General features: G+C 38.4%; 1 protein-coding gene across 1 annotated transcript; it reads left to right on the top strand.

Annotated features, from left to right (window-relative positions):
• The first annotated feature begins 1631 nt into the window (after positions 1-1631).
• Positions 1632-26934, top strand: ASIC5 (acid sensing ion channel subunit family member 5). Its single transcript, XM_006119672.3, has 10 exons — positions 1632-1683; positions 6642-6948; positions 9122-9350; positions 10504-10626; positions 11677-11826; positions 13007-13154; positions 17622-17678; positions 20427-20595; positions 25243-25334; positions 25869-26934. Exons 1-10 carry the CDS (start codon positions 1632-1634, stop codon positions 26057-26059), a joined length of 1518 nt encoding a protein of 505 aa, XP_006119734.1. The 3' UTR covers positions 26060-26934.

Here is a 26934-nt window from a genome sequence, read left to right as displayed (position 1 = left end):
TGTTTAATTTCATGAGCACACAACTGCAATTCTAGATTTGCCCCAGCAGATGGCTTCATTTGTGACCAATAATCAGTACTCTTTATAAGGGCTTCCACAATTACTAAAGAGCCTTGCAAAACAATAGTTTTTAATCTAACAGGGACCAGAGATTATTAGAAAACAGAGCTTATTTCTGTTACATAGGTTTTAGTGACCCGTCAACAAAATGCAGCCAACTGATAATAAGTGAGTAATTGGCTGCATTTTGGTGAGGGTCTCTTCCAAAACCCAGATTCCCATTAACGTTAATAGACATTGCATCAGGCTCTTAGTTTTCTCCCCTCCCACATAGACGATTTTAAACCTAAAATCCCATTTCTATGCAGAAGATAGCTGGGACACACAGTCATGATATTTAAAACAATCCCTCAAGTCCACCACAATACTGGAATGCCTGATATTGTCTATCACCCAGTATTAGAGGCATGGTTATTTATTTTTTTATGTTATATCCTTATCCTTTGGCCTTGCCCATACAACGAACATCAGCCTACTTCATCAGAAGCTGCCAAAACAGTGATGTCCGTGTATCCTTACACGATGAAGCTGAATAGGACAGAAGTAGAATGATCACTCTGTGAAAAAAAATGTTCACCCACAGGAGAATAGGGTATTTTTGTCTTTTACCTCTGTATGCTCATTAGAGAGCACAATGATTGTCTGGTTTCACCCACATAGCTGCTGCTGGAGTATTTATTGCCCTGGATTAAGTATACCGCACATGCAGTCATGCATAGTTTCAGCTGATGCCTTCTCCTCCCTACCTTTATCTGATGCCAGAACCTGGCCTGGGGAGGCTGGTGGTGGCTGCCCAGCTGCTCCCAATTGCTCTGGGACTGCACCATGGAGCCATGTGCCAGTTCCAGCCCTAGAGAAGCTGGTGGTAGCTGCCCAGCTGCTCCTGGGGTAGGGGTGGACCCTGGTCGCGTGCTGGATCATTGTAGCTGTGGACATATGGCTGCAGGTTTTGCATCTGTGGCTCTGGCATGGTCTAGCATCACTGAGTTGGTGTGTCCTGCCCTATAAGGAGCTTGCTTTTGATGATGAGCAAGGAAAGGTTGGGGTTAATGTGAAGGTCAGACGTGGGTGTTCAGAACAGATTTCTTTCAGAATTGGTGATAGTTTTTTCATGATATCCAGTATGGGGTAGTAGGTGACAACTAAGGGTGTTCATCAGAGGGCTCCCAAAATATTTAAAGGTGTGTTATTCTGTTCCTGTACACTAGAGCAGCATTACTTTGCACAGTCTCAAATGAAGTAAATTGGTATTATTAACTGATTTTTTTTAAATAAATCTGTTTGCATTTGAGGCAATGTACTTCAGCACAAAGACTGACTCTCCATTGTTGCATGTCCAATATCATGTGTACTTAACATTATATACCTGATCCTGCCATAAAAATTAATCTTTTCTTTTGCTTTGCAGCTCATGTTATTTAGAAAGCAAAGCATAGCAACAGAGGCAGGTAAATTGCCCAGTGCTGTGTCATCTAATATCCCCTCCCCTTTATTTTCTATAAAAGCCATTAACTAGCAATGATCAACCATGAAAAGGAAGGTTTATTCACTCACTCCTCCCTTCTGACACTATGAACAACATAAGGGACCAGTTTGGGAAATGTAGAGGATTTGATGCCCGAGGTATGTAACAAGAAATATTATAATGCATTCACATATACTTTACTTGCCTTCACATAGGTTTTTAGCATCCATGATGAAAGAGGGGTGGAATAATCTTCTTTCATTTGGGAGCTTGCTCTGAAGTATTATTGATGTAGGGTGAGACTACATGAAGAAGAGGAGAGAAACAAGAGATGTAATAACATGTAATACTTGTAATGAGTGTGATACATAAAAATATATATTTAGAAGTAATAATAAGTTATCTTTTAATGCTATACTATTAACTAGATAAAGTTCCCTATGAAAGATGGCTTTATTTAATAATTGGCAGATTTTAAGGCTAGAAAGGAGGGTCTATTATGATAATCTAGTCTGACCTGCTGCATAATACAGGCCATAGAATTTATCTGAATTAATTCCTTCTTCAGGTCCAATACCTGTAGTTGAACTAGAATGTACCCTTTAGAAAGAAATCCAATCTGGATTTTAAAATTTTCTAGTGCTGGACAATCTACCACGACGTTTGGAAAGTTATTCCAATAGTTAATTATCCTCAGAATTAAAAAAAAAAAATGTGCCTTGTTTCTTGTCTGAATATGTCCAGTTTCAAATTCTGGTCACTGGATTTTATTGTACCTTTGTGTGCTAAGTTCAAGAGCTCTCTGTTATCAGATTCTTATTCCCTGTGTAGGTATATCTAGAGTGTGAGCAAATCATTTATTTTCTTTGATAAGCTAAATAGACTCAAGGATCTCAAGGCTTTTTTCCCAATCATGTAATCATTCTCATGGCTCTTCTCTGAACCCTCCAGAATTTTTCCACATCCTGCTTGGTGTGGGCATCAGAACTGGACAAGGTATTCCAGTAAGAATTATACTATTACAGATACAGCGATAATATAACTACCCCATTTCAGTGCAATATTCCCTATAGCCCTTTTGGCTGCAGCATTGCACTAGGAGCTCATGTTCAGCTGATTATCCCCCATGACACTCAAGTCTTTTTTAAAGTCACAGCAGCTCAGAATAGAGTCCCTCCAGCCTGTATAGCCTACAGTCTTACATTTGGCCATATTGAAACTCATAGTGTTCAATTGTGCCCTGCTTTCCAACTGATCCAGATCTCTCTGAATAGTGACATGTCTTCTTCCTTCCTTTCCATGCCCCCAATGTATGTGTCATTTGCAAATATTGTCAGTGATGATTTTAGGTTTTCTTTCAAGCAACTGATAAAAATTCTAGGTAACATACATACAAGAACTAGTCCCTGGAAGATATCACTTGAAACACATCCTCTTTATGATGATCCTCCATTTACAATTATACTTTGAGCTCTATCGGCTGGCCACTGTATACTCCATCAGATTGATTTGGTATTTTTCTAGTTTTCTTAATAAAAATGTGGTGCCAAGTCAAAAGCCTCACAGAAATCTATTAGATCAATATTATTGCCTGCATCAACCAAACTTGTCATCTCATAAAAATGGATATCAAGTTAGCCAGGATCTATTTTTCCATGAGCTCATGTTGATTGGAATTAATTATATTTTCCTCTTAATTCTTTATTAATTGAAACCCATCTCAGCCCTTCTATTCTTTTGTTTAGTTAAATACCATTAGCACTTATGTTGTTACATACACTTAGACACAAATCTCAAAACAAATTACCTGTGCTGAATTACATACCTGAATTCACATTGCAATTATATGATCAGAAAGGTTGAGCTAACATATTTAGACATTGCTGTAGGTTGCTCAATTACCATAAACTTCTACAATTAGGCTACGTCTACATTGCACTCTCTTGCACAAGAACATATGCAAATGAGGTGCAGCAATGAATATCACCACACCTCATTTGCATATGTTCTTGCACAAGAGAGCGCAATGTAGATGTAGCCTTACAGTATTTTCATGAGGCATCTGTAAGTAACATAAATACAGTCATGAAGCCCTCACTCACATGATGAGATAGGCTGAAGGAGTAGGTGCTAAGATACTTGGTAACATTATGTATTATTACCAAACTATTCACATGAACTATTCACATGCAGGACTATGTATGTTTATAGTAGTTTCTATGTGCAGTACTAGAACTGCATGTTTGCATTTGCTGAATAAACTAGCTTGAGTTTTGTAAGAGTATGTCCATTATGTGACTCATGGATGAGAGATGCCATATATACAAAGTGCTTCCCTAGCTAGTGCAGCAAGTAAGAGCAGAGATACAAGCAAATAAGGCCTCCTTTATAAGGACTCCTTTGCAGGTTCAGCCAGGGTTGAATTGCATATTGTGTCCTGGGGGAAATAAATGTAGACACACACTATGAATGCACTTTGCTTATGATCAGAGCTGCAGCAAAGTGCACATCCAGCTACCATTGATATAAATTGCAACATACATGCTGACTTAGGGAGAAGTTAAACACACCACTTAATTGTGGTGGCGAGGTCTGAAGTCCTGTATGTTAGCTTGGCATCTCTCTAAAAAAACTCATTTGAGCATGAGAGACAGTCTACCTGGCTGCTTGTGTAGGGGTGATGAGGGTAGGATGGGTTCTTTTCTTGTGTCAAGATTTAGCTCAAACCAGTAAAAGTATCTGAGAAGCCTTGGAATAAAAAAGTGCTACATAAACGTTTAAGGTGGGATTTTCAAAAGCCTTCGGCAGTGGTATAATTCTATTTCTGTTGGATACAATGGCATTTTTAAGAATAATTTCAAAGGGATCAGAGTCAGGCCATTTTACTTACTTATGAAAACCCAATCCACAGTGTCAATCCTACATACAGTTCCCAAGACATGTATGCTGGAGGTCAGGCTATCAGGAGATAAAAAGATGTGGAATAGTGACTTTTTGGGGTTTTTTGTGGATCAGACTAAAATATTGGCCTTCAGACAAGAAAAAGGCCTAGACTTTTCTTCTCACATTCAGCTCTGAATACGGGGGGAAACACAATGTTGCACTGTTGCAAAAAAATCTAGGAAGCTTTGTGATTACAGGTTGGACCTCCCTGGTCTGGCACCCTGGGGACCTTACTGGCCCCAGATGAGGGATTTTGCCAGACCAGGGAGGTCCAACCTGACCCCCCTGCCACCAGCTCCCTCCAGCCCTGGCCTGACTGCCAGCCTCTGAGCTGGCTTCTCCCTCTCACTGGTCCCCACTATCCTGACAACCCCTGTTTCCCTGCCAGGCAGCCCCACCGCCTCCGCACGCACTGGGCTTTTGCTGCAGTGCCCAGCAGCCCTGCTACCTCCATGTGCACTGGGCTCTTGCTGCCGTGTGGGGCTCTTGCTGCAGCACCCAGCTCCTACTGTCATGCCAGACACCCCACAGCCTCTGCATGCCCAGCTCCCGCTGCCCTACCAGGCAGCTCCACTATCGTGCGTGGGACTCCCACTACCCTGCCGGGAAGCTCTATTAGTGCATATCAGGTTCCCACTGCCCTGCCAGCCTGAAGGGCTCTCAATGCTAGTTCTCCACTGGGACTCTCTGGTCCTAAGACATTTGCGGTCCTGCCGGACCACAGATGTTGCCAGACCAAAGAATTCCGGTTGAAATTGTTTCAACCTGTCTTACAATTTCTTCTTTGTTCCACTCTTCCTGTGGGGTTGAGACCATAATTTACTGCAAGTCCTGAAGGGGTGCAGCTTACTTCCTCTTGCTGTCCCAGCCAGCTCTGTTGGTCACCATACATTAATGACAGGATCAAGAATCTTCCCATTTCTCACTCCACTCCATCACTTCATGACCACTTGCTCTCTGGAGTGGGGTGCATCTATTATGTAGTCTTTGTATTCTCTACTGTAACCACCAAATCCCAGGCAGTCTTAGTGTGGCTACTGAGAAGCATGAGAAGAGCTTTGTGTGGCTCTATTAGGATTAACACTCCATCTCTAAATACAGTGTGGATAGATGGGTTTGTTATTTTGGGGAAGGAGGGTAGTTAGTAGCGGCCAAGGGAGACATCTATCCTCAGAGCCTCAACATTATTTCTAGGTAAAGCTTCTTTGGGTTAATATTGTCCTGTCGTTTACATCACAAGGTAACAAACAATATCCTCCATGCCACTGCCATGATCTAAGACATTTTGCCAAACTGCTGATCTGCTGATCCTAGTAGAGCTTGATTGTACATTGTTAAAATTCTCTCTTATTGATATTGTGCGGTAGAAGACTCTATTCTAAAACCTCAAAGATCGTTCAGCACTAAGCATTTTGTGTAATTACTGTATTTTCAAATTCTGTATTATATCTACTGATTCTGTAGCTCATAAACTATTTTAAAATTCATGAAAAAAGCTTAGGGTAGTAAGATAAGATCTCTCCACTGCAAAGGTTTGGAGCCAGAGTATAATCAAGAAAAATGCATATAGAATTAGATCTAACCTTTGAGCTTGTAGCCTTCTAGCTTTTGTCCTGAAACATTCTATAGTAAGAGACTGACATTTCTTTTACAATATTGTCTTAGCTCATTTGTAAGACTCAGGGCCTTACCCTTCATAGTTAATAGGAAGTTCTGGGAACTCCAGCTGGTCAGCATCTCATAGCAGGGGTGAAACATTCCACAGATTTAAGTCCTTATTAAAGTATCTCACCATTTAAGCCTTTGTCATAACATGCCAGGCTAGACGGACTATTAGTTTACATTAAAGGAATGTAGTTAAAAAACTATAAGGATATGGTAGGTCATGTTCTGCTGTTGCTAGGGCTTTTGCTTTCTCAGTGTCTGATTGCGTTGACTGTTCAGGATGGACTGAGCTACTCTTCTAGAGCAAAACCGGAATTCTAAAACACCTCCAGGAGGGAGAATTCTATTTTAGAAACAATATGCCAGCTAGTTGTTAAACTCCTTTCTGGAGGGGCATTAGAACTCTGTTTCCTGAGGAATTCCTGCCAAAGGTAACATTTGAATCACTACATATTAAAAATGTTACCAAAATCCCTAATGATAACTTTTCATCTTATCCAATGTTAAGGATTGCTGGAAAAGATAAGGCTATACTTAACAAGGAAACCATTGCCTTCGTTGGAGGAAAGAAAGAAGTTTGACCATGAGTTTGCCATATCCACTTCATTTCATGGAGTGCACAATATCGTCCAAACTCAGAGCAAGATACGAAAGGTGCTGTGGATATTGGTGGTCCTGGGTTCTATTACCATTGCCGCTTCACAAATTTTGAATCGATTCGCCTATTATTTCAGCTGGCCAACCACAACCTCCATAGTAGTTCAGTACGTGGAAAACATTGAGTTCCCTGCTGTGACTTTTTGTAACTTGAACAGGTAAGATATGTCAAATACCTGCAGCAATAACAGATCTCTTTAATATCCTAAAATGCATTCTTATTCTACAGAACATCATTTCACATAAAACAGTACACTAAGACAGCCTATGGTCAATTTTCAACATGGTAGACAGGGAATTAGCTTCATGCTGCTAGTAGGAGTTGAATGAATAGAAGACATTCCTGAGCAACATTTTAAACATGTTAGTCCACTCAGTACATCTGACCGTTCACAGAGGACAGTTCTAAGTTATAACCGGCAATGCATGTATTCAGCATTAAGGGCCAAATCATGTCCTGTTTAAGTGAGCAGCTCCTGACTTATTTGAACAAATTAGATAAGCAAATCAAACAGAGTTTGGCTTTATAGGGATTGCAGGCTCTTTCTCAGAGTTCTGGGCAAAATATTTAACTGAAGAGGAAGACACTGGAGAATGAGAGAATTCTTTGACAATGAATTTCACTACAGAAGAGAGTGAGATTTTAAGAGATTGTTTTAATACCTCTGAAGTCTGGTGTCGGATCAGCGTAGGCCATCAGAAATCATACTTTACTGACAGGTAGAATGTACATGCAATACATAACAACAGGGTCATGAGTATATTTTGGTGACAGATGCTCATCCTGTAATCTTTCCTAAGGAACTCTTGCCAATCCCATGAGAGAGGCCAAATATACAGGCCACATTTGGAAGCGTGGGAGGCTAAAACTTGTCTTCTAAATAATTTTTTAAGTTCCTGCATAGAAGAAACCTCATTATCGGAGGTGCACAGCCTGACAGTTCTGGTTGACATCAGTGCGGTATGTGGGTGTTTTTCCCTTTTGCAAACAGTGACTATTATTTAGGAAGTCACTTTATGAACTTACCTTTGAACATATTGGCCATAATACCCAAATTAGTTTAAAGTGCAATAATATTTAAATACGTGACTCTGATTTAGCTTTTAAACTTTTAAAATAGTATATTGATCCCACTCACTCATTAATATAGCAGCCATTAGGTACAATCTCAGAACCCATGCTGAGTTTCCCCACAATGTTTCATTGGGGAAATGAGCTTTCTTGTGGCTGATCTCCCAGCACAATGGGTCACATTTTTTGACATCTCTGGGGCCCCCTTAACCTTCAGGCCCTCCAGCTATAAACCCATAGCAGGAAATGCAATGCCACTACTAGATGCCCATTTAGAATACAAAAGAAACTATACAATGATTAAACTGTGAATACCTTATATAGGCAGGCTAGTCAGATATGCATCGTGTATAGAGTGGTGGTGGGAAATATGACACAAATACTATTCAATTATTTTAACAATAGCTGCAGAATGTTACAGTTACTTATCAGCAATTCAGAGCATGGCAACGGGCCACTAACATGTCAGTTTGCTTCAACCCCCATCTGTTCATGTCAATCTGAATTATTTCTCTCTCGATTTAGCAGCCCTACTTTTGGAGAAATTGCCAGTCTTGAATATAGTGTGCTTTCAAAATAAAGTTAAAATCAACGTTAACCCAGAAAGTAACAGCATTTTGTTGAGTTGCAATAAGACCGCTGTTTTTAGATATTAAGATAAAATTGATCCATTTATTATCCTGCTGTATAAGGATAATTTAATATTAGCATTAGCATAAAATAGCAGTCCCAGAACAACTCATATAACGATGGCTTATTATTGTCTCTTCAATACCTTAAGTTCAAATCTACAATGGCCATTCAGCAAATCCTTAATTCACTTTACCATCTGAAGCTTTTAACATTTTCTACAGGAAAGTTGTTTTAGGCCCCATAACATTTTAGGGCATTTAAACTGATGGTAGGCATTAGATTCCCACATCTGTCCCAATTTATACCACTGTCTGCCATCAGGCACCCTGGTAGTAGATGTCAGCTGTGAAACCTGCCTAATCCAAGAAGCAGTCAAGGTAGGTATAACCTCTTTCACTGTGAGACTGCTGTACACAGAGGGTGAGCTGTCGAAGTGATACACACGGTTATTCTCAGTTTTCAGGTGAAAAGGGTAAACTGATTTATAAGGACCAAGACTGTGTTATCCATTCACTGTAATACAGAGTAAGGTGTGATTCTGGTGGATTAGGTAATGAATGTTTGCAGGAGAGTTTTAGAAAAAAAGCTGCAGCTACTCTTATAACTGTTCCCTTTCCTATTTACAGATTCCAAACTCATGCAGTAGCCAACCTCAAAATCGTTTTTTTCCTTTGGAGCATTGTGTCTGGAGTTCTTCATGCTTTTTATAGTAACAAGTTCTCGCAAGAGCTAAATGATTTCCTTCTGGGACATCAAAACTTCAGCATAAAAGAATTTACCCGGAATAATGGCTTTTATCTCAACAACAGCACTTTGCTAGAATGTGATTTTTTTGGGCAGCCATGTTATCCAGAGGTGACATTTTTGCTTTTATCATAACATTAACAATAAGACTAAAATGTAATATTGCCTCAAAAGCAGGCTGTTGATAGATTTTATCTACAGTCACAAAATGAGACTAATGATACTGTGAGGCACAACTCTAATTTTTAAAGGCCACCTTTCAAGTGTCTCACATTTTGCATCTACAAGGGCTGACCCTGCAGCCTTGTATATGCAAAACAAAACTCTCACTGATTTCAGTGGGAGTTTCTACATGTGGCATGACTGGAGGGTTACACCTAATCAATGGGATTACTCATGTGTTTAAAATTAAGAACTTGCCAAAGTGCTAGTCAGGGTTTTATTCCTCCCATGAGAACATATTAATTACATGCAGAAATAAAAAAATACAGATACTTAAAGAAAGCCAGAGTCACATTTTTTAGCAAAAATAAAACAGAAGACCTGATTTCTGACTGCTCTTTACATCTATTTTATACCAATGTACTTCAGTGGAGTCATGCCCCTTTACACTCAAGGGAGAACAAAATTAGAAAGAATTTTTTTCAGTTTCACCTAACTCTTATTGAGAAACTACAGCATGCTTAGAATTACTGAAAGAGTTGTGTTGAGTCTAATTTAAAACATTAGCAGTAAGAACATGCCCTTGGAGCTAAGACTCCAAAACAATGAAATACAATCCAAATAGCAAATGTATTTAACCTCATTATTCAGCCCTACTACCATTTGACAAATATGCAAATCCATAATCATCCAATTTACTATGGCTTCATACATTCACTGGAAACTACCAACACCCAGTGAACTAAACATCATCTGTGGAAAATTATACAATTTGGAAGTGATCACCCATTTCTTTATGGAGAAAGCCTACAAAACTTAACAAGAATAAGACCAATAGGATCCTATCAAAGTTACTCTAAGTAGCCCACAGATTTAAGAGAATTACAGTCCTTCTACAAAACTCGATAGGTTGGCTTATGCCAAAGGAATCTCACACTGTGGGACTATTTCTATTAGTATTTGCATACTCAGCTGCCATTTTCATAGGATCACAAGCTGATCATTAGAGAATGTAGCCTATAATACATCCTCAAACCCACTAGCTTAGATTTAGATTATCTTGTTTCAAATTTTATTCTTCTGTTTGTTTTCATTGTTAAAGGATTTTGAACATGTCTTTACTGAATATGGAAACTGCTTTACTTTTAATCACATGGATCTTCAAGCAAGGAGAAGAGTGAGTGTTTCTGGAAGAGGCTTAAGTTTACTTTTTGATATCAAACAGGTACAACCATCACAATAAAATATATATCTTATCATCCATTAACCTGTAGCTTCAAAGATTTGAAAAATTGAAGGGACCATTATTTTAATCTAGTCTGACCTCCTACATAACAAAGGTCATATAATTACACCCATACATTCTTACATCAAGTCCACTACTTCTGGGCTGAGACATCCATTCTTGATTTAAGAATTCAAGTGGTAGAAAGTCCACCAACTCCCTTAGTAAGTTATTTCAAATTACATTTGACCTGTATTGAATTAGTAACCCAAGGGCAAATGCAGGATGTGCTACAGCTTCAAAAATTAGAACAGCAATAAAATGAAAGCTAATTCAAAACATCTTCAAGATAGTACACTCTGCTTTATTCACTGATTTATATGATTTTCCATTAAAGTTTGTTCAGAATCCCAGGAGACAGTCATTTGGTACCAAATACTGAATGTTGACTTCAATGGGAGCTGCAGGTAGTCAGTATCAATTAGGATTTGACCTAATTCATTACCTCATATCACTATTGGCATATTCCTTTAGATACCACCAGCAAATACAGAAAACTGCCATGTACTCAATGGGGAGGGAAATTTTCTAAACAAGATGGGAGGGGGGGAGTGGAAATCTAGGATTTCCCTTCCTATTAGAATTTCTCTCTAAGCAATGTTAGGAACAACAACAGTGGCTGGCTCTAGAGGGAATAATGAGTAGTGTGCTGGAACAGGAAGACTAGTTGTCATGTAAAAAGAGGACTCTCGGAATTCTGAAAGAAGCTTGGATTAGCCTTTTTGATTTTTAATGGAAGTTGGGGAGACAAGGGGAAAGAACAAATAATTAATTATTTTCTAAACTATGAGGAACTTTAGAGACCAAAGCACATTGGATTTACTTACTTTTATGTTTATTTGGTTTTTTTAATTGACAGTGGAGATTTGTCTGCAGGCACTGTAAATTTTAATCCAACCAAAACAGTGGTGCAGCTTTAAGCAAAGCTAAGCCTCAGAGGGTAAATAAATAACATGACATTGCTTTTCTAAAGAATTCTTTTTGTACCAGGAACAATTTACTGATGACCCTGCCTTTGGCTTTATTGATGCTGGTATAACTTATGTTATCCATTCACCTAAAGAACCTCCACATTTTGACGGCTTAGGCTTATCAACCCCAGTAGGTATGCATGCGCATGCTGCAATCAGCCAGCTGAAGGTAAGCAATTTATATTCACTATCTTACACAATATATATAAGTGCATTTCCAATCTGAAAAGTGACAGTAAAATTGACATTTTGAAGGTTCAGTATTTATGGTCTCAATGACTTCCAGGGGAAATGTTCTGCATTTACATTTAAAAAGCTGATTTCTTTCCTGGTAACCTATCACTATGATGATGGCAAAAGCATGTCTGCTTTTAGTTCCACCTTGAAAACCCATTGAAAGCTAGTGCTATAGAGCTATAGTGCTACTATAATTTGAGCCAGTGGCATCTTTATTAATTGGCAATGGTGAATAAAGGAAAGAAGGCACCTTGATTTTCAGAATCCAGGCAAGGGTTGTAATACTGGCAATTAGAAAACAAGCATATTTTTACTCGTGCACTAATATAATAAAAATAGTGCCCAACAGTTCTATATTTACTTTTTTTTTTTAACCAGAAATCACCAGCCTGAAACCAATGCAGGTTTTTTATACTATACATTAAGAGATCATGCATGAAGTGGATTTTCCACAGGGATTAAAATTACTCCCCTAGAATTCTGATAATGTCGTTCTTAGGAGGTTCTTTGAAGTCACATTTCCATAGGACATCCATATCAGAGAGATGTTTCAGGCCTGCTTAGCTGGGTTCAAGAGGAAGTATTTTTGACTACTATCATGTTAAACCATAAAATCAATATACACTGCAATTTGAAACAAACATTCTCTTCAGGAACACAGTGCTGTGTTTCTCCTTCAACAGTGTACACGATAGCTTAAAAATGAAAGGGAGCAACAGTCAAATACTCTTCTCAATGCATTTAGAATTTGACCCTAAAAGAAATTCTGTTTTCTGGACTGTTTCAAGATACTAGTGTTAGCACCAACACTTGAAATCAGTGCTTAGAGGGGAAGTTTCTTATCCTTCAGTGAAACCAGTCAGAGTGGATCCTTCTCCCTCTCGGAGACATATTGAAGCCCAATCTTCCAGGAGCTTGTGCTATCAGATTGCACAGAAGAATCGGGGCCTAGGAGAGGAACCGATGTACACTATTTTTAAAAATAGTTGGATTTTTAAAACTATACTTTGCTACTAATTTGAGGTTTATTTTGGTAGCAATTCTGCTTAACATTTACCAAAGCTTCAATTAACAATTTATGTGCTAAAATTCTGCCATTTTTTCATCTAAAGACAGTTAACCAAGAATACCCTTGGGGAGACTGCAATCCTAACCTCAAACTTAAGTACCACAAAATCTACAGCACCTATGGGTGTCTCCAGGAGTGTAAGGCCAGGCACATACAAGAGCGGTGTGGATGTTTGCCATTTTTGCTTCCAGGTACTTCTTGGGACATGCTACATTTGTGCTTCTAAAAGGTGTTCCATGGCTCTTTTTAAACATTTTGCCTTGTCAAGTTTTACTTTCACTTAGAGTACATCTACACAGCAGTGTTATTTCAGAATAATTGATGTTATTCCAGAATAACATAGTCCATGTCTATACTACAAGCAGTTATTTTGACAATGTCAAAATAATGTCAAGCTGGAGGACTTGTAACTACAACTCCTGCAACCCTCATTTTATGAGGAGTAAGGGAAGTCAGAGGAATAGTGCTCTACCTTGGACTTCTAGCTGTGTAGACAGCACCAAAAGGTTTAATGAGCTATTTCGACTTAAGCTATGCATTGATGTCACTGAAGTTGTGTAGTTCATTTTGGCTTTCGCCCTGCTGTGTAGACATGCCCAGACATCTTAGAATCTTGAAACCCTCTAGGCCTGATGAAAATAGCATTTCTCATGCCAAATTGATGTTGTAGTGAAAGGCACTGAAAAAGTTTGACCAGTTCTAAACCCAACATCTGCTGCTGAGCAGATCCTTAATGCACCCTGAATACTTGTCTTATTAGGTCACAACTTTTTAGTGGTGCATAAACTTAATTGCTCATTAGTAGAGCTGGGCAGAATTTTCTGATGAATGAATTTAGTTGGAAAATATTGGTTCCTCAAACTTCAACCAGTTCATGACAATGGCTGGAGATCAACAAATTTTCATTCAATCTGTCATGATTCATAGAATCATAGAATATTAGAACTGGAAGGGATCTCAAGCAGTGTTCCTTCTAAGCTGCTCAGTAGCAGAGCTTCACAGATGATTAATGAGCCTCTTACTGGGCAGGCCTTATTAAACACCTGTGAAGCTGTGCTGCCACCACGCTTAGAGGGAACATTGATCTCCAGAAGTCATCAAGTCCAGTCCCCTGCACTCACAGCAGGACTAAGATTATTCCTGAGAGATGTTTATCTAATCTGCTCTTAAATATCTGCAGTGACGGAGATTGCACAACTTCCCTAGGCAATTTATTTCAGTGTTTAACCACTCTGACAGTTAGGAAGTTTTTTCCTAATGTCCAACCAAAACCTCCCTTGCTGCAATTTAAGCCCAATGCTTCTTGTCCTATCATCAGAGGTCAAGGAGAACACATTTCTCCCTCCTCTTTATAACACCCCTTTTAGATACTTGAAACGGCTATCATGTCCCCTCTCAGTCTTTTCTAAACTAAACAAGCCAAATTCTTTCAGTCTTCCCTCACAGGTAATGTTTTCTAGACCCATAACCATTTTTGTTGCTCTTCTCTGGACCTTCTCCAGTTTCTCCACATCTGTCTTGAAATGTGATGCCCAGAACTGGACACATACGCCAACTGAGGCTTAATCAATGCAGAGTAGAGTGAGGGTATGTCTACACTACCCTCCTATTTCGAAATAGGAGGGTAATGTAGGCATACCGCAATTGCAAATGAAGCCCGAGATTTGAATTTCCCGGGCTTCATTTGCATAAGCCGGGCGCCGCCATTTTTAAATCCCGGCTGGTTCGAACCCCGTGCCACGCGGCTACACGCGGCACGAACTAGGTAGTTCAAACTAGGCTTCCTAGTTCGAACTACCGTTACTCCTCATTCCACGAGGAGTAACGGTAGTTCGAACTAGGAAACCTAGTTCGAACTACCTAGTTCGTGCCGCGTGTAGCCGCGCGGCACGGGGTTCGAACCAGCCGGGATTTAAAAATGGCGGCGCCCGGCTTATGCAAATGAAGCCCGGGAAATTCAAATCCCGGGCTTCATTTGCAATTGCGGTATGCCTACATTACCCCGCTAGTTCGAACTAGCGGGGTAGTGTAGACATACCCTGAAATAATTACTTCTAGAGTCTTGCTCACAACACTCCTCTTAATACATCCCAGAATAATATTTGCTCTTTTTTTTTTTTTTTTGCAATAGTGTTACACTGTTGACTCATATTTAGCTTGTGGTCCACTGTGACCCCTAGATTCCTTTCTGCTGACCTCCTTCCTAGACAGACACTTCCTATTCTGTATGTGTGAAACTGATTGTTCCTTCCCAAGTGGAGTACTTTACATTTGTCCTTATTAAACTTCATCCTATTTACCTCAGACCATTTCTCCAGTTTGTCCAGATCATTTTGAATGATGACCCCATCCTCCAAAGCACTCTAAATCCCCCCGAGCTTAGTATCATTTGCAAACTTAATAAGTATACTCTCTATGCCAATATTTAAATCACTGGTGAAGATATTGAACTGAACCGGTCCCAAAACTAACCACTGTGTAACTCTACTTGATATGCCCTCATTATGCTCTTCCAGCATGACTCTGAACTACTCTCTGAGAATAGTTATCCAGCCAGTTGTGCACCCACCTTACAGTAGCCCCACCAGGGTTGTACATCCCTAGTTTATTGTCAAGAAGATCATGCAAGACCATATCAGATACTTTACTAAAGTCTAGATATACCACATCCACTAGCAGATTGGTTTGACATGTTTTGTTCTTTACAAATCCATGCTGGCTATTGCCTGTTACCTTATTATCTTCTAGATGTTTGCAGATTAATTCCTTAATTATTTGCTCCATTATCTTTCCTGGCAAATAAGTTAACCTGACAGGTCTGTAGTTTCCTGGGTTGTTCTTATTTCCCTTTTTGTAGGCAGGCACTATATTTTCCCTTTTCCAGTCTTCTGGACTCTCTCCCAACTTACATGATTTTTCAAAGATGATAGCTAATGGCTTAGATACCTCCTCTGTCAGCTCCTTTAATATTCTAGGATGCATTTCATCAAGACCTGGTGACTTGAAAACATCTAATTTTTCTAAGGAATGTTTAACTTGTTCTATTTTTATTTTAACTTCTAAACCTACCCCATGTCCACTAGCATTCACTATGTTAGGCATCCAGTCATCGTCAATCTTCTTGGTGAAAACTGAAACAAAGAACTCATTAAGCACCTCTGGCATTCCCAAGTTTCCTGTTATTGTTTTTCCCTCATCACTGAGCAGTGGGCCTACTCTGTCCTTGGTTTTCCTCTTGCTTCTAATATATTTGTAAAATGTTTTCTTGCTACTCTTTATGTCTCTAGCTTGATTGAGCTTGTTTTGTGCCCCTTTGCCTATCTAATCTTGACCCTATATATGTCCATTATTTGCTTATATTCACCCTTCTCTGTCAGAAGTCTGCCTGACAGACTGCCAGGGATCCCAGTATTATAGATCTTTGGCTCTTGGTCAGATGCCCAACTTTGGAGCTTCCAAGAACTGGAAATTTGAAAGCCCTCTAATTAGGGCTTGGTTCACAGTTCTGCATCAGGCAGTCTTGATACCTTAGAACCCCAGCTCAACCCATATCATGTAACCAAAACTCAGGTTACAAATCAAGCATATCTACAAGAAAAAAAACTTAAGGAAGAAGGCTTAAAGGAAAAGACAACCTGTTGCCTCTCAATGGCTGTGACAGGGATAAATTGGCCAAGCAGGATGTGCCAGTAAGAAGTCTGGAGTGAAATCCTAACTTTCCTGAGGTCAATAGAATTTTGCAATTTACTTCTATGGGGACAAGTCTTTAGGCTGCCCTTGCACATAGTTTAAGAGCTTATCAATCAAATTAGTAGGAAATTATACACAAATCACTTCCTTTCCCCATTTCAATTATGTAATTAAGAACTATAGTTTCTGATTTTAACTCGCTGAAATATTTGGTTTCCATAATACATATTGTGTTATGCTCTAATAAATCCACAAGTATAATGAAATTTACTCTTAATTTTAAATTTTACCAAATTTATTTTTTGGGTTTTTTCTGTTATTTTGTTTCTGCCTAACTCTACTAATGAGCAATTAAGTTTACTTTCTACAAAAAAACAAAACAATAACAAAAACACTGAACCAATAGGCCAACACACTGAACCAATGGGCCAACCCTTTCTAATGTAGGTTCCTAAAGTAAGGCACTTCCCCCCACACACACACATCCCCCTTTGGTTCTGAAATTTGATTTGTCCTTTTCATATGTGTTCTTTTTTTTTTTTAATTGTATCCTTTGGTATATATGGTTGTGACTATTTTCTTCTACTATTTGATCTGAGGAAGTGGGTCTAGCCCACGAAAGCTCATCATCTAATAAACCATCTTGTTAGTCTTTAAAGTGCTACATAGTCCTGTATTTTGGAAGTGAAAAGGCATTTAATCCAATGTACCTGATGTAATTCCCTCTGAACTTAACATTAGAACAACTTAGAACAGAAACTGGTCTACTAGCTTTAGTGAAATCGTTAAATTGAATTTGCATTCTTCAGGTAGAGTAAACAGATAGGGGTGTAAAAATTGGAATGAGGTAGGGAGTAAGAGACACCTATATAAGAAAAATCTCTGAATATTGAGACTGTCTCTATAAAAATCACAACATCTGGTTATTCTAACTGCAAGCTTTAATTATTACTACCACTATTTTTAAGGAAATGGAACAGAATGTGACCTAGAAAAATTCTACAGTTGTGTTTCTCCTTCACTCTGTAAGTAACAGTTTAATTAACATATGAATATTTGTATGTTCTTGAGCTCCATTAAAAGTACATCAGAAGGCTCCAAGCTAGAAAACAGGTAGGAAACCAATATGAAGAATGGCAATACACATTTAAATAAATGCCTTAAAAAGAAACCTTGATACCCATATTATGAATGCCACCTTACATTTTAAGAACGGAGACTGCCAATTCATTCCTTTATGCTTTTTGTTTGCCTTTCTTCATCTCCTAAATTTGGGAACTGCAGATTAGTCAGTTTCAATTTCCTACTTAGGCACAGCTTTACTTACCGGGTCTTTCACCCTAGTACAGTGGTCTTGCATTTCCAGTGCTACATAGGGTTAGTGACATTTTTAATCTGTTTTCATGAATATTTTTATGAGACAGCACTTTTATTTATGGAAGGTGCTGTATATAACCCTTCTACCAAAAACCTTATTCCAACAATTGTGTTGCAGAAAATTCCCTAGAGACGATTCTTGGCCTTAAAGGCCAAGACCCTGCAGTTCTACTCTGTGCCAAATCTGGCTATTCTGTGTGCTGCTTTTAAGTTTTGTTTCTCAAGTGTTCGGTATATTAAATATACTGTGCAAAAAATAGTAGTTATATATTATTGCTATTGTAGTTATTTCTTTCTAGTACTGGAATGAGTAGATAGCTACATCAAAGGAAGCACTAACAAATCACTAAATAGGAATAGTTTTTTTATTTCTAAAACAAAAATTGGTTTAGTACACTAATTTTTACTCATTCTTACAAAATGCATTCTCTTATTCAAGTACTGAGTTGATGTAAAACACCTTTTAAATATTGTTTCACATACCATTATCTGAACTGAATTTTCATTTCCAATGACACCAGAGTATAGGAAAAGCCACTTAGCTCAACATTTTGCTTTTATTAGAATGCTTCTAAGTGTTAGACATATACGGTGCTCAACTTAAATCTTTCATGACTAAGGCTGGATTTTTATCACCATACTTAAGGGAATCATTGGTTCCCTAATGTTCTTGTTCTTAAATATCTGTAATCTTTGACATTTGGGTATTTTTATGGAAGAGGTTTATCAGTCAGTAGATATTCTGAGAAGTAGCTGAAAGCTTCAAAGAGAACCTTGAAATGCAGAACAAAAGGTAAACTCTGAGTCTCATAGAAGGTCAATAGGACAGGAGCTCTGAGGCAACATAGCAGAGACACAAGTACTAGAATGGTAGGCTTTCACTGAAAGCTTCAATTTCAAATTGGGATACAATGTTACCAGATGCTAAAATAAATACATGTAGCTATATAATAAAGGCTGAGTATTTACTTTGTTAAAAAGCCTTTTGAAAAAAAAAAAACATTTGGGATCCATGATGAGTTCACCAATGTTTACTCCGGGGAATCAACTTTTAACATTTTGACCACGGCTGAAGTAAATTAGTCCTGCCAGATCTTCATGTCCATTTCCCTTGAATGCATGAAGTTCTCTCTGTGTAGGATGATATAACTGATATGCACCTAACTGGAACAGAAAAGTTAAGGGGGCCCCAAAATTACTAGCGCAATTTGTTAGTTACACCAAACTAGAAAGTTAAAAATTTATTTTGGAAAACAACTATTAGAGGACCAGATTCCATTCCACATCATTTTAGTGTGCTTAGCCCAGCAAAGAGCTTAGTGGGGAAAAGCATAAGCATATCTGAAATCAAGTTTTCTATGACTATACTCCTTGACACCCTCCCATATCCTACAGAAAAATTAACCTTACACTTGGGCTAGGGGAAGGACTTTGGACTATTTACAATCAGGGTAAAGGGAGATCCTGTAAACTTGGTGTCCTTTTTGTTTTTCCAGTAACATAAAGAGAACACGGTAACATTTTAAATTTATATGAAAGACTTTCTAATATCCTGTTAAATTCTGACAATTTTAACTATTTTCTAGCACAATTACTTTTCCTAAGAATTGCTATGACAAAATGACATCCCTACACATGGAATTACTCACTGTCACAATGAAATTACAGATCTGAATATCTGTGACTTCAAGTAACAATGCCAGAATGTGAGAACACAGAGAAGAAGTGCAAGACAGACAGAATGGATTCAGTCTACACAAAAAAAGTGACATATGCCGATCTTTAACAGGGATTCTTTTCAGATAGCATAACAACACTGGATTATCAAGATGGCAATATAGCAAATGGACAAAACATTCTTCCTGAGATTTTTCTTGATGATCAACATCAAGAAATAACCATTAGCCCATAGAATATTGAGATCAATTTGCAAGCACTTCTACACACAGAGAAACTTCATGATGAAAGTTCAGCAAGACATAGTCAAATGGATTAGCATCGCGTCTTAGTGGTAAAAGACCTACATTCCCATTTCCAGCTATACCAGGAACTTTCTGTGTGGTCTGGCACAAATTTTTTATGAAGACCTGAGCATCCAGCTTCCAACTGAAGTGTGAGAAATGCAAGGTCTGAACATCTAAAAAAAAATCAGGCAGTTAAAGTGTTGAGTGCCTCCATTTCCACCTCCATAAAATGGAAATGATACTTATCCTCTTCTGTGAAATATTTTGGGGTTTACATATAAAGATCTGTCTATCAAGTTTACGTTATTTATTGGGGTCAATTAAATTATATTGGCTAGTTTCCCAAACTTCCTTTGTATAAGACAAAACATTACAAACTTTGCATTCCTATGAACATATATTTTATTGATTCCTTTTTCCCTGAAATTTCAGATAACATAGAACTAAAGGGACTATGTACGGTAGGAACCCACAATTCCACTTGCCCTGCACCTTGTGAAGAAACTGGTTATCCCACTAGTGTCACCTATTCAAGTTTTGCAAGTGAAAAAGCCTTAAAATACCTTTCCACAAAGCTGAAGAAAAGTGCGGAGTACATCAGGTAATCTTATTTAAAGCTCTGTCTTTAAAAGGAATATGTTGGATCACTTACAAATGCCATCTTTACTGAAATATTTAAAGGGCCTGACTAAAATGTGACTCTGTTCAGTTATGTAAGATGTTACAATGGATAAAATATTAAGAACAATGATGTTAATAGATGTAAAGTATTCTCATGGGAAATTGGCCAAGACACAGTATTGTATTGTTTTATCTTTGTTGCCATGTGGGTATCAAATTAGATAACCTGTGTTGAGACTAGTGGTTTAAAGTATTTTCCCCAGCAATTATCCCCATATTACAAATATAGCTATAATGATTTGGAACCTCTCTTCCCATCTAGAGAAGAGAAGAGTGAGGGGGGATTTGATAGCAGCCTTTAACTACCTGAAGGGGGTTCCAAAGAGGATGGAGAGAGGCTGTTCTCAGTGGTGACAGATGACAGAATGAGGAGCAATGGTCTCAAGTTGCAGTGGGGGAGGTCTAGGTTCTATATTAGGAAAAACTATTTCACTAGGAGGGTGGTGAAGCACTGGAATGGGTTACGTAGAGAGGTTGTGGAATCTCAATCCCTAGAGGTTTTTAAGGCCTGGCTCAACAAAGCCCTGGCTGGGATGATTTAGTTGCGGTAGGTCCTGCTTTTAACAGGGGGTTGGACTTGATGACCTCCTGAGGTTCATAGGGCTGACCTTCCAAACCTATGATTCTACCCACAAAGGAAGAGGCAGTGCTCAGGGTTCCACCTGAAACCCATTCATAACCCCCAGGAAGAGAGTTTGTGCAATAGGCAATACTGAGATCTTGGTCCTGATGCAACTCAAGTCAATGGCACAACTCTACCCTACATCAGTGGAAGCAGGATTTTTCCTTCCCTAAAGATAAGTAGAAGTATTTATAAAACCTGAGCAAAGTGAGCTGTCTTAGTGTGGGCCTGTTGCTGTGGGTTTAAGATTATAGGTTGAATACTGTGTTTTATCAATATTAGGCTTAATATAATTCACCCCTTACACCAAGAACGCAGATAATATTTGATGCTATATTATCTAAATAAAGGTAGGCAATACAATACTGTTTATAAGATCATGGAATACTATAAAGGACACATTCCTTAAAAGGGAGTTATTTGCTTGGGAAAGAGATCTTTCAGAAGCTTGTATGATCTATTTTATCGATTGGTTCAATAATATATATCATACACACATATAACCTCACCTCATAGGATTACATTAATTCAATACATACAGATTTCTGGCTAGCAAATGTATGAACTAATGTAATCTAATTTCTCTTCTAATTTACAACAGGAAAAGCATCAGCAAGCACTTGATATACTTTGTTTTGATAGATTCATATGGGATTTATTTAATAAAAGTACTGACTTACAAATCTGAACAGAAGAAGAGAACAACTTATAGAACATAAGAACAGCCATACTGGGTCAGACAAAAGGTTCTTCTAGCCCAGTTTCATGTCTTTTGACATTGGCGAATGCCAGGTACCCCAGAGGGAATTAACAGAACAAGTGATCCACCCTCTGTCACTCATTCCCAGAGATTAGGGACACCATTTCTGCCCATCCTGGCTAAAGTCCTGGTCTTCACAACATCCTCTGGAAAGGAGTTCCATAGGGTGGCATGTCATTAGGAATTACAATCTGATTGTTAGAGATTCTAACTCAGTAAGGGGAGCCAACAGACTTACCAGGCACCTTGACAAGATGGGGTAGTGGCTCCAGGCTCCCAGAAGGGGTGGGGCCTCAGGTAGAAGGGGCAGGAATAGGGCAGCCATCAGTGCCACCAAGACTGCGGCATACCAGCCTCCCCCTCAGTCCATACTTAGCCTGGAGTGCAATGCCCAGGGTTCTGATGGTGATTTAAAGGGCCTGGGGCTTCAACTGCTAAAGTAGCAGCAGCAAGCAGCCAGGAAAACTAGGTCCTTTTGAATTGTCGAGGCCTGAGACAGTTGCCCTCCTTTACCTCTCATGTTGACGGGCCTGAATTCAATTCATAGAACTGTTTGTGTATGTGTAAGCACATTTGGAAGCACAAGCATTGTAGAATCTCAGAGTTATAAAAGCTTCAAGAATGAAGATTGTTTATAACTCTAAAAAAAGTAAGGGATGTCCTGTCCTCTCCTGTCCTGTCCTTCTCTTCTGCCTGATTTTGTACTTCCAGTTCGACATGAGGCATGTGCTTGACTGCTCAGTTCATAACACTGGTGTTTATAATTAAGGTTCTATAAAATGCAGTAGTTATTAATAGTTTCATGGACAGATACTATACACAGAAAAAGACTGTAGGTGTTTTAAAGAATTGTTTGGAAGTTTTGGCCCATAAAATATCCAAGTTGCTTAATTGTTTATGAGTGTGTTAAACTTCCTGTTCCTGAAACCATGGTGTCTCTTGCATGTGAACAAAGGGCATGCAAATTAAGTATATTATTAATGGAAATCTATATTAAGCCTCTGAAAATTCCACAACAACATTATTATGTATTTTACTTTGTCAATTATTTTATTGTTTGTAAACATTAGACAAACCAGCAATTACTCAATTAACCAAGTCAAAATACAAAAAATTCTTCTGTAACCAAGTCTGTAGCCAATATGAATCAAGCAAATATATTAATTAGGACATGCCATAAATTACCAGATGTAGGGATCTATTGATTTTTTCAGACGTAAAAAGGTAACGTTAACTATTTACAGCCTTATTACAAATATACACAATAGCAATTCCTTGGCAATGCTAGGAAGTGTAATTAATAGGATCCATTAACAGGGGAATTATTGTCATTAGATGGAGGACCACCTATGTCATGTACAGACCAGAATGAAGAAAAAAATCTCAGAAGAAAATTTTTGTTGCTCTTCATGGTCTGCTTTGGTCTTAACTATCTTGAGCAGTTTGGTATCATCTGAAAATTTTGCCACCTCACTCTTTACCCCTTTCTCTAGATCATTTATAAATAAGTTGAGTAGAATTGGTCCCAGGACAGACCCTTGGGAGAGCTTCAAAAAGATCTCACCAAACTAAGTGTTTGGGCAACAAAATGGCAAGTGAAATTTAATGTTGACAAATGTAAAATAATGTGCATTGGAAAAAATAATCCCAACTATACATACAATATAATGAGGACTAATTTAGCTAGAACTACTCAAAAGAGAGATCTAGGAGCCACTGTGGATAGTTCTCTGAAAACATCCATGCAGTGTGCAGTGGCAGTCAAAAAAAGCAAATAGAATGTTAGGAATCACTAAAAAGGGGATAGAGAATAAGACAGAGAATATCTTATTGCCTCTATATAAAACCATGGTATACTTGAATATTGTGTACAGATGTGGTCGCTTTAGCTCAAAAAAAGATATATTGGCTTTGGAAAAGGTTCAGAGAAGGGCAACAAAAATGATCAGGAGTTTGGAATGGGTCCCATATGAAGAGAGATACAAAAGACTTGGACTTTTCAGCTTAGAAAAATGGAGATTAAGGGGGATATGATAGAGGTCTATAAAATCATGACTGGTGTGGAGAAAGTGAATAAGGATAAGTTATTTACTTGTTCCCATAATATAAGAACTAGAGGTCACCAAATGAAATTAATAGGTAGCAGGTTTAAAACAAACAAAAGGAAGTTTTTCTTTATATGGCGCATAGTCAACCTGTGTAACTCCTTGCTAGAGGTTATTGTACAGACTAGGACTTTAATAGGGTTCAAAAAAGAGCTACATAAATTCACGAAGGTTAGGTGGCCATTAGCCAGGATGGATTGGAATGGTGTCCCTAGCTTCTTTCTGTTTGGAAATTGATGACAGGAGAGGGAACATGTCAAGATTACTTCCCTCTGGGGCATTCGGTATTGGACACTATGGCAGACAGGATACTGGGCTGGATGGACCTTTGGTCTGACCTAGTATAGCTGTTTTTATGTTCTTATGTGATAGGTAGTGTGTGTGCGCCTGGATGTGCCTACCAAAGTGGATCTCATAGGTGGTCCTCCATCTATCTTCCCCTGGTTTATGCATTGGTCTGGGTCTTAGATGGGGCCTAGCATCCAGATTTCTAGAGCAAGGCACCAGCATATATTTCCAGAGGCAGAAATTTAGGGTAGCAGGATACTTTTACATTGGAAGATGTAGCACCTACATCATTTGGCAGCAGTTGTACACTGGTCTTGTGGATCCCATTGTAACCTAAAACTCTGACATAGGTGCCTAAGTTTGGGGTTTAAATGCCTAAGTACCCTTTTGGATCTGGGCCTTGCTTAATATCCTTGTCCATGTGTGTTTGCCCCCTATATACAGCTCTTCAGTTCTGGTCCCTAATGTGACTGGATTGCTGTGCCTATGCAAAGTTCGCTATAAGACAGGGATTTTGAAGAGGGAAATTCTGGCTGTACTTACATAGTCATAAGCAGATAAGCTTCCAACACTTTGCAAGAGAGACTATTCCACATTCTGGTAGACAACTGCTAGGAAATTTTCCCTGATGATCATCTTAAATTTACTTTTGTCCATTTCATTTCATTGCACTTTAACAGTGCTGGTTATTTCTTTTTCCAATATTAATTTAATTTCTAACTATACAACTAATGATAGAAAAAAGTAGTAATAGTAACTTTCGAATTATGTTGTATGTGTATTTGTCATTAGGGAGAATCTTGTGTATATTGACATTAAATATCATGATCTGAACTACAAAATGACTCGGCAGCAGAAGGCCCTGAGCGTGGCTGAGTTGCTTGGTAAATATTCATTGGTTAATACTTTTTTTCTTTATATCTATTCTTTTTCCACACACTCTGGTCAAGTTTCTAAATGAGGCGAATGCCTACCTTATCCTATATACAACTGTCAATCACTGTTACAGAACACATTCTAGAAAGAATGTTCTGCTGTTCCTTGAAAAGGCTCAGTAGCGTGGACAGCACCTTTATTGCAGATTAAGAGCCTTATTCTGCTTCATTGTCTCAGGTAGAGTTCTGCCACTTGCCCTAAAAAATTGTTGCTTATCAAATTTCTTATCAAATTTTTCTTAAAAGATTGTAAATACTGTGCAAGGGTTTTGTTGGGTTGTAGGTTTTATTTTGAACATTTAAGCATTAGATTCATCTTCTCCCGTAAACATTCAAACACATTTAATTTTTTTAAATGATAAATTAGGTGTTTTTTAAGTGATAAATTAGCTTACTTAGTACTTGAACCTGGCAGGATTTTCTTTGCTGGCTAGACTAAACCAAATGCTTAGGCTGATATGAGTTTATTTTCTTCCATTACAGCTGACATTGGTGGCCAACTGGGTTTGTTTTGTGGAGCCAGTATGATTACAGTCATAGAAATAGTTGAATATATTTTCACCAACTTCTGTTGGCTGTGCATCTTTCTTCTACTGAAAGCACCAGAAATGCCTCAGTGGAATATTCCAGCTCAGACAGAGCAGACAGACAAGAAGAGAATACAAGAATGCTAATGGCTTGTCAAAGAACCAAGCCTCGCTGTCTGCTGTAACTTGTCTTTATTTTTACAGATATTAAGATAAAATTGATATTTAACCTTAACTGGTTTTTCTTGCTTAACAGCTATAAATAATGCAACAATGCAATTCTAAACAGTAGTCACTGGAAAAACTCTGCTTCCTTCTCTTATGATGAAACATGTCATCTTTATCTAATCCTTGTAATTTTTAGTGGCTGAATGAATGATTTATGCTGGCACATAACATTATTGCAAGTGTGACACAGAGTTAAGGACCCTAACAGTTTGGGTAAGCAAAATTAATGGTCTCACAGAGATGATTTTAGCTCCCCAAGGTCACCCACCGTTACCCACAAACAAATCTAGTTATTATTACAGAAGTGATGATAAATTACCAGATGTAGGGATCTATTGATGAAGAGGGGATCCCCACTGACCACAAGATTTTGTGCTGCAGTCCACCTGCAATTACAGTTAAAAGTCTATGGAAGTTCTGCTATGGATCTAGCTCAGTGGAATTAGCTGTTGTCCTGTAACACCGTGTTTCTCAACCAGTGGTACAAGAACCCTTAGGGGTACTTGAGAGAAGTCTGGTGGGGGTACATCAAGACAACTGAAATTTGGAGAAAACTGAATTTTTGTTTTAAGTTTTACAGCGCTTTATTATTTTTGTACTTTTTACACTGAAAAATTTCACTGCCCACCCAGCTATGATTAAGTTGTTTAAACAAATGTGTTGCAATGGTAGGAAAAACTTGTGTGTCTGAAAACTGTAAGTACTGGGAGTACTTATTTTTTTTAAAAGGGATACTGTATAAAAAAAAAAGGTTGAAAAACACTGCTGTAACACACAAGATTTAATTTAGGGTG

The sequence above is a fragment of the Pelodiscus sinensis genome, chromosome 5, assembly GCF_049634645.1.
Source record: "Pelodiscus sinensis isolate JC-2024 chromosome 5, ASM4963464v1, whole genome shotgun sequence".
In the NCBI taxonomy this organism is placed as follows: domain Eukaryota; kingdom Metazoa; phylum Chordata; order Testudines; family Trionychidae; genus Pelodiscus; species Pelodiscus sinensis.
The sequence above is the reverse complement of the archived record's forward strand: the minus strand, read 5'-3'. Positions and strand labels throughout refer to the sequence as shown.

Bases quoted from the DNA above. Each gene is read 5' to 3' on its own strand.
- ASIC5 (XM_006119672.3), top strand. From the start codon at position 1,632: ATGAACAACATAAGGGACCAGTTTGGGAAATGTAGAGGATTTGATGCC. The intron at 9,351-10,503 runs GTGACATTTTTG...TCATTGTTAAAG, and splicing joins GGCAGCCATGTTATCCAGAG to GATTTTGAACATGTCTTTAC. The intron at 10,627-11,676 runs GTACAACCATCA...TTTTTGTACCAG, and splicing joins TACTTTTTGATATCAAACAG to GAACAATTTACTGATGACCC.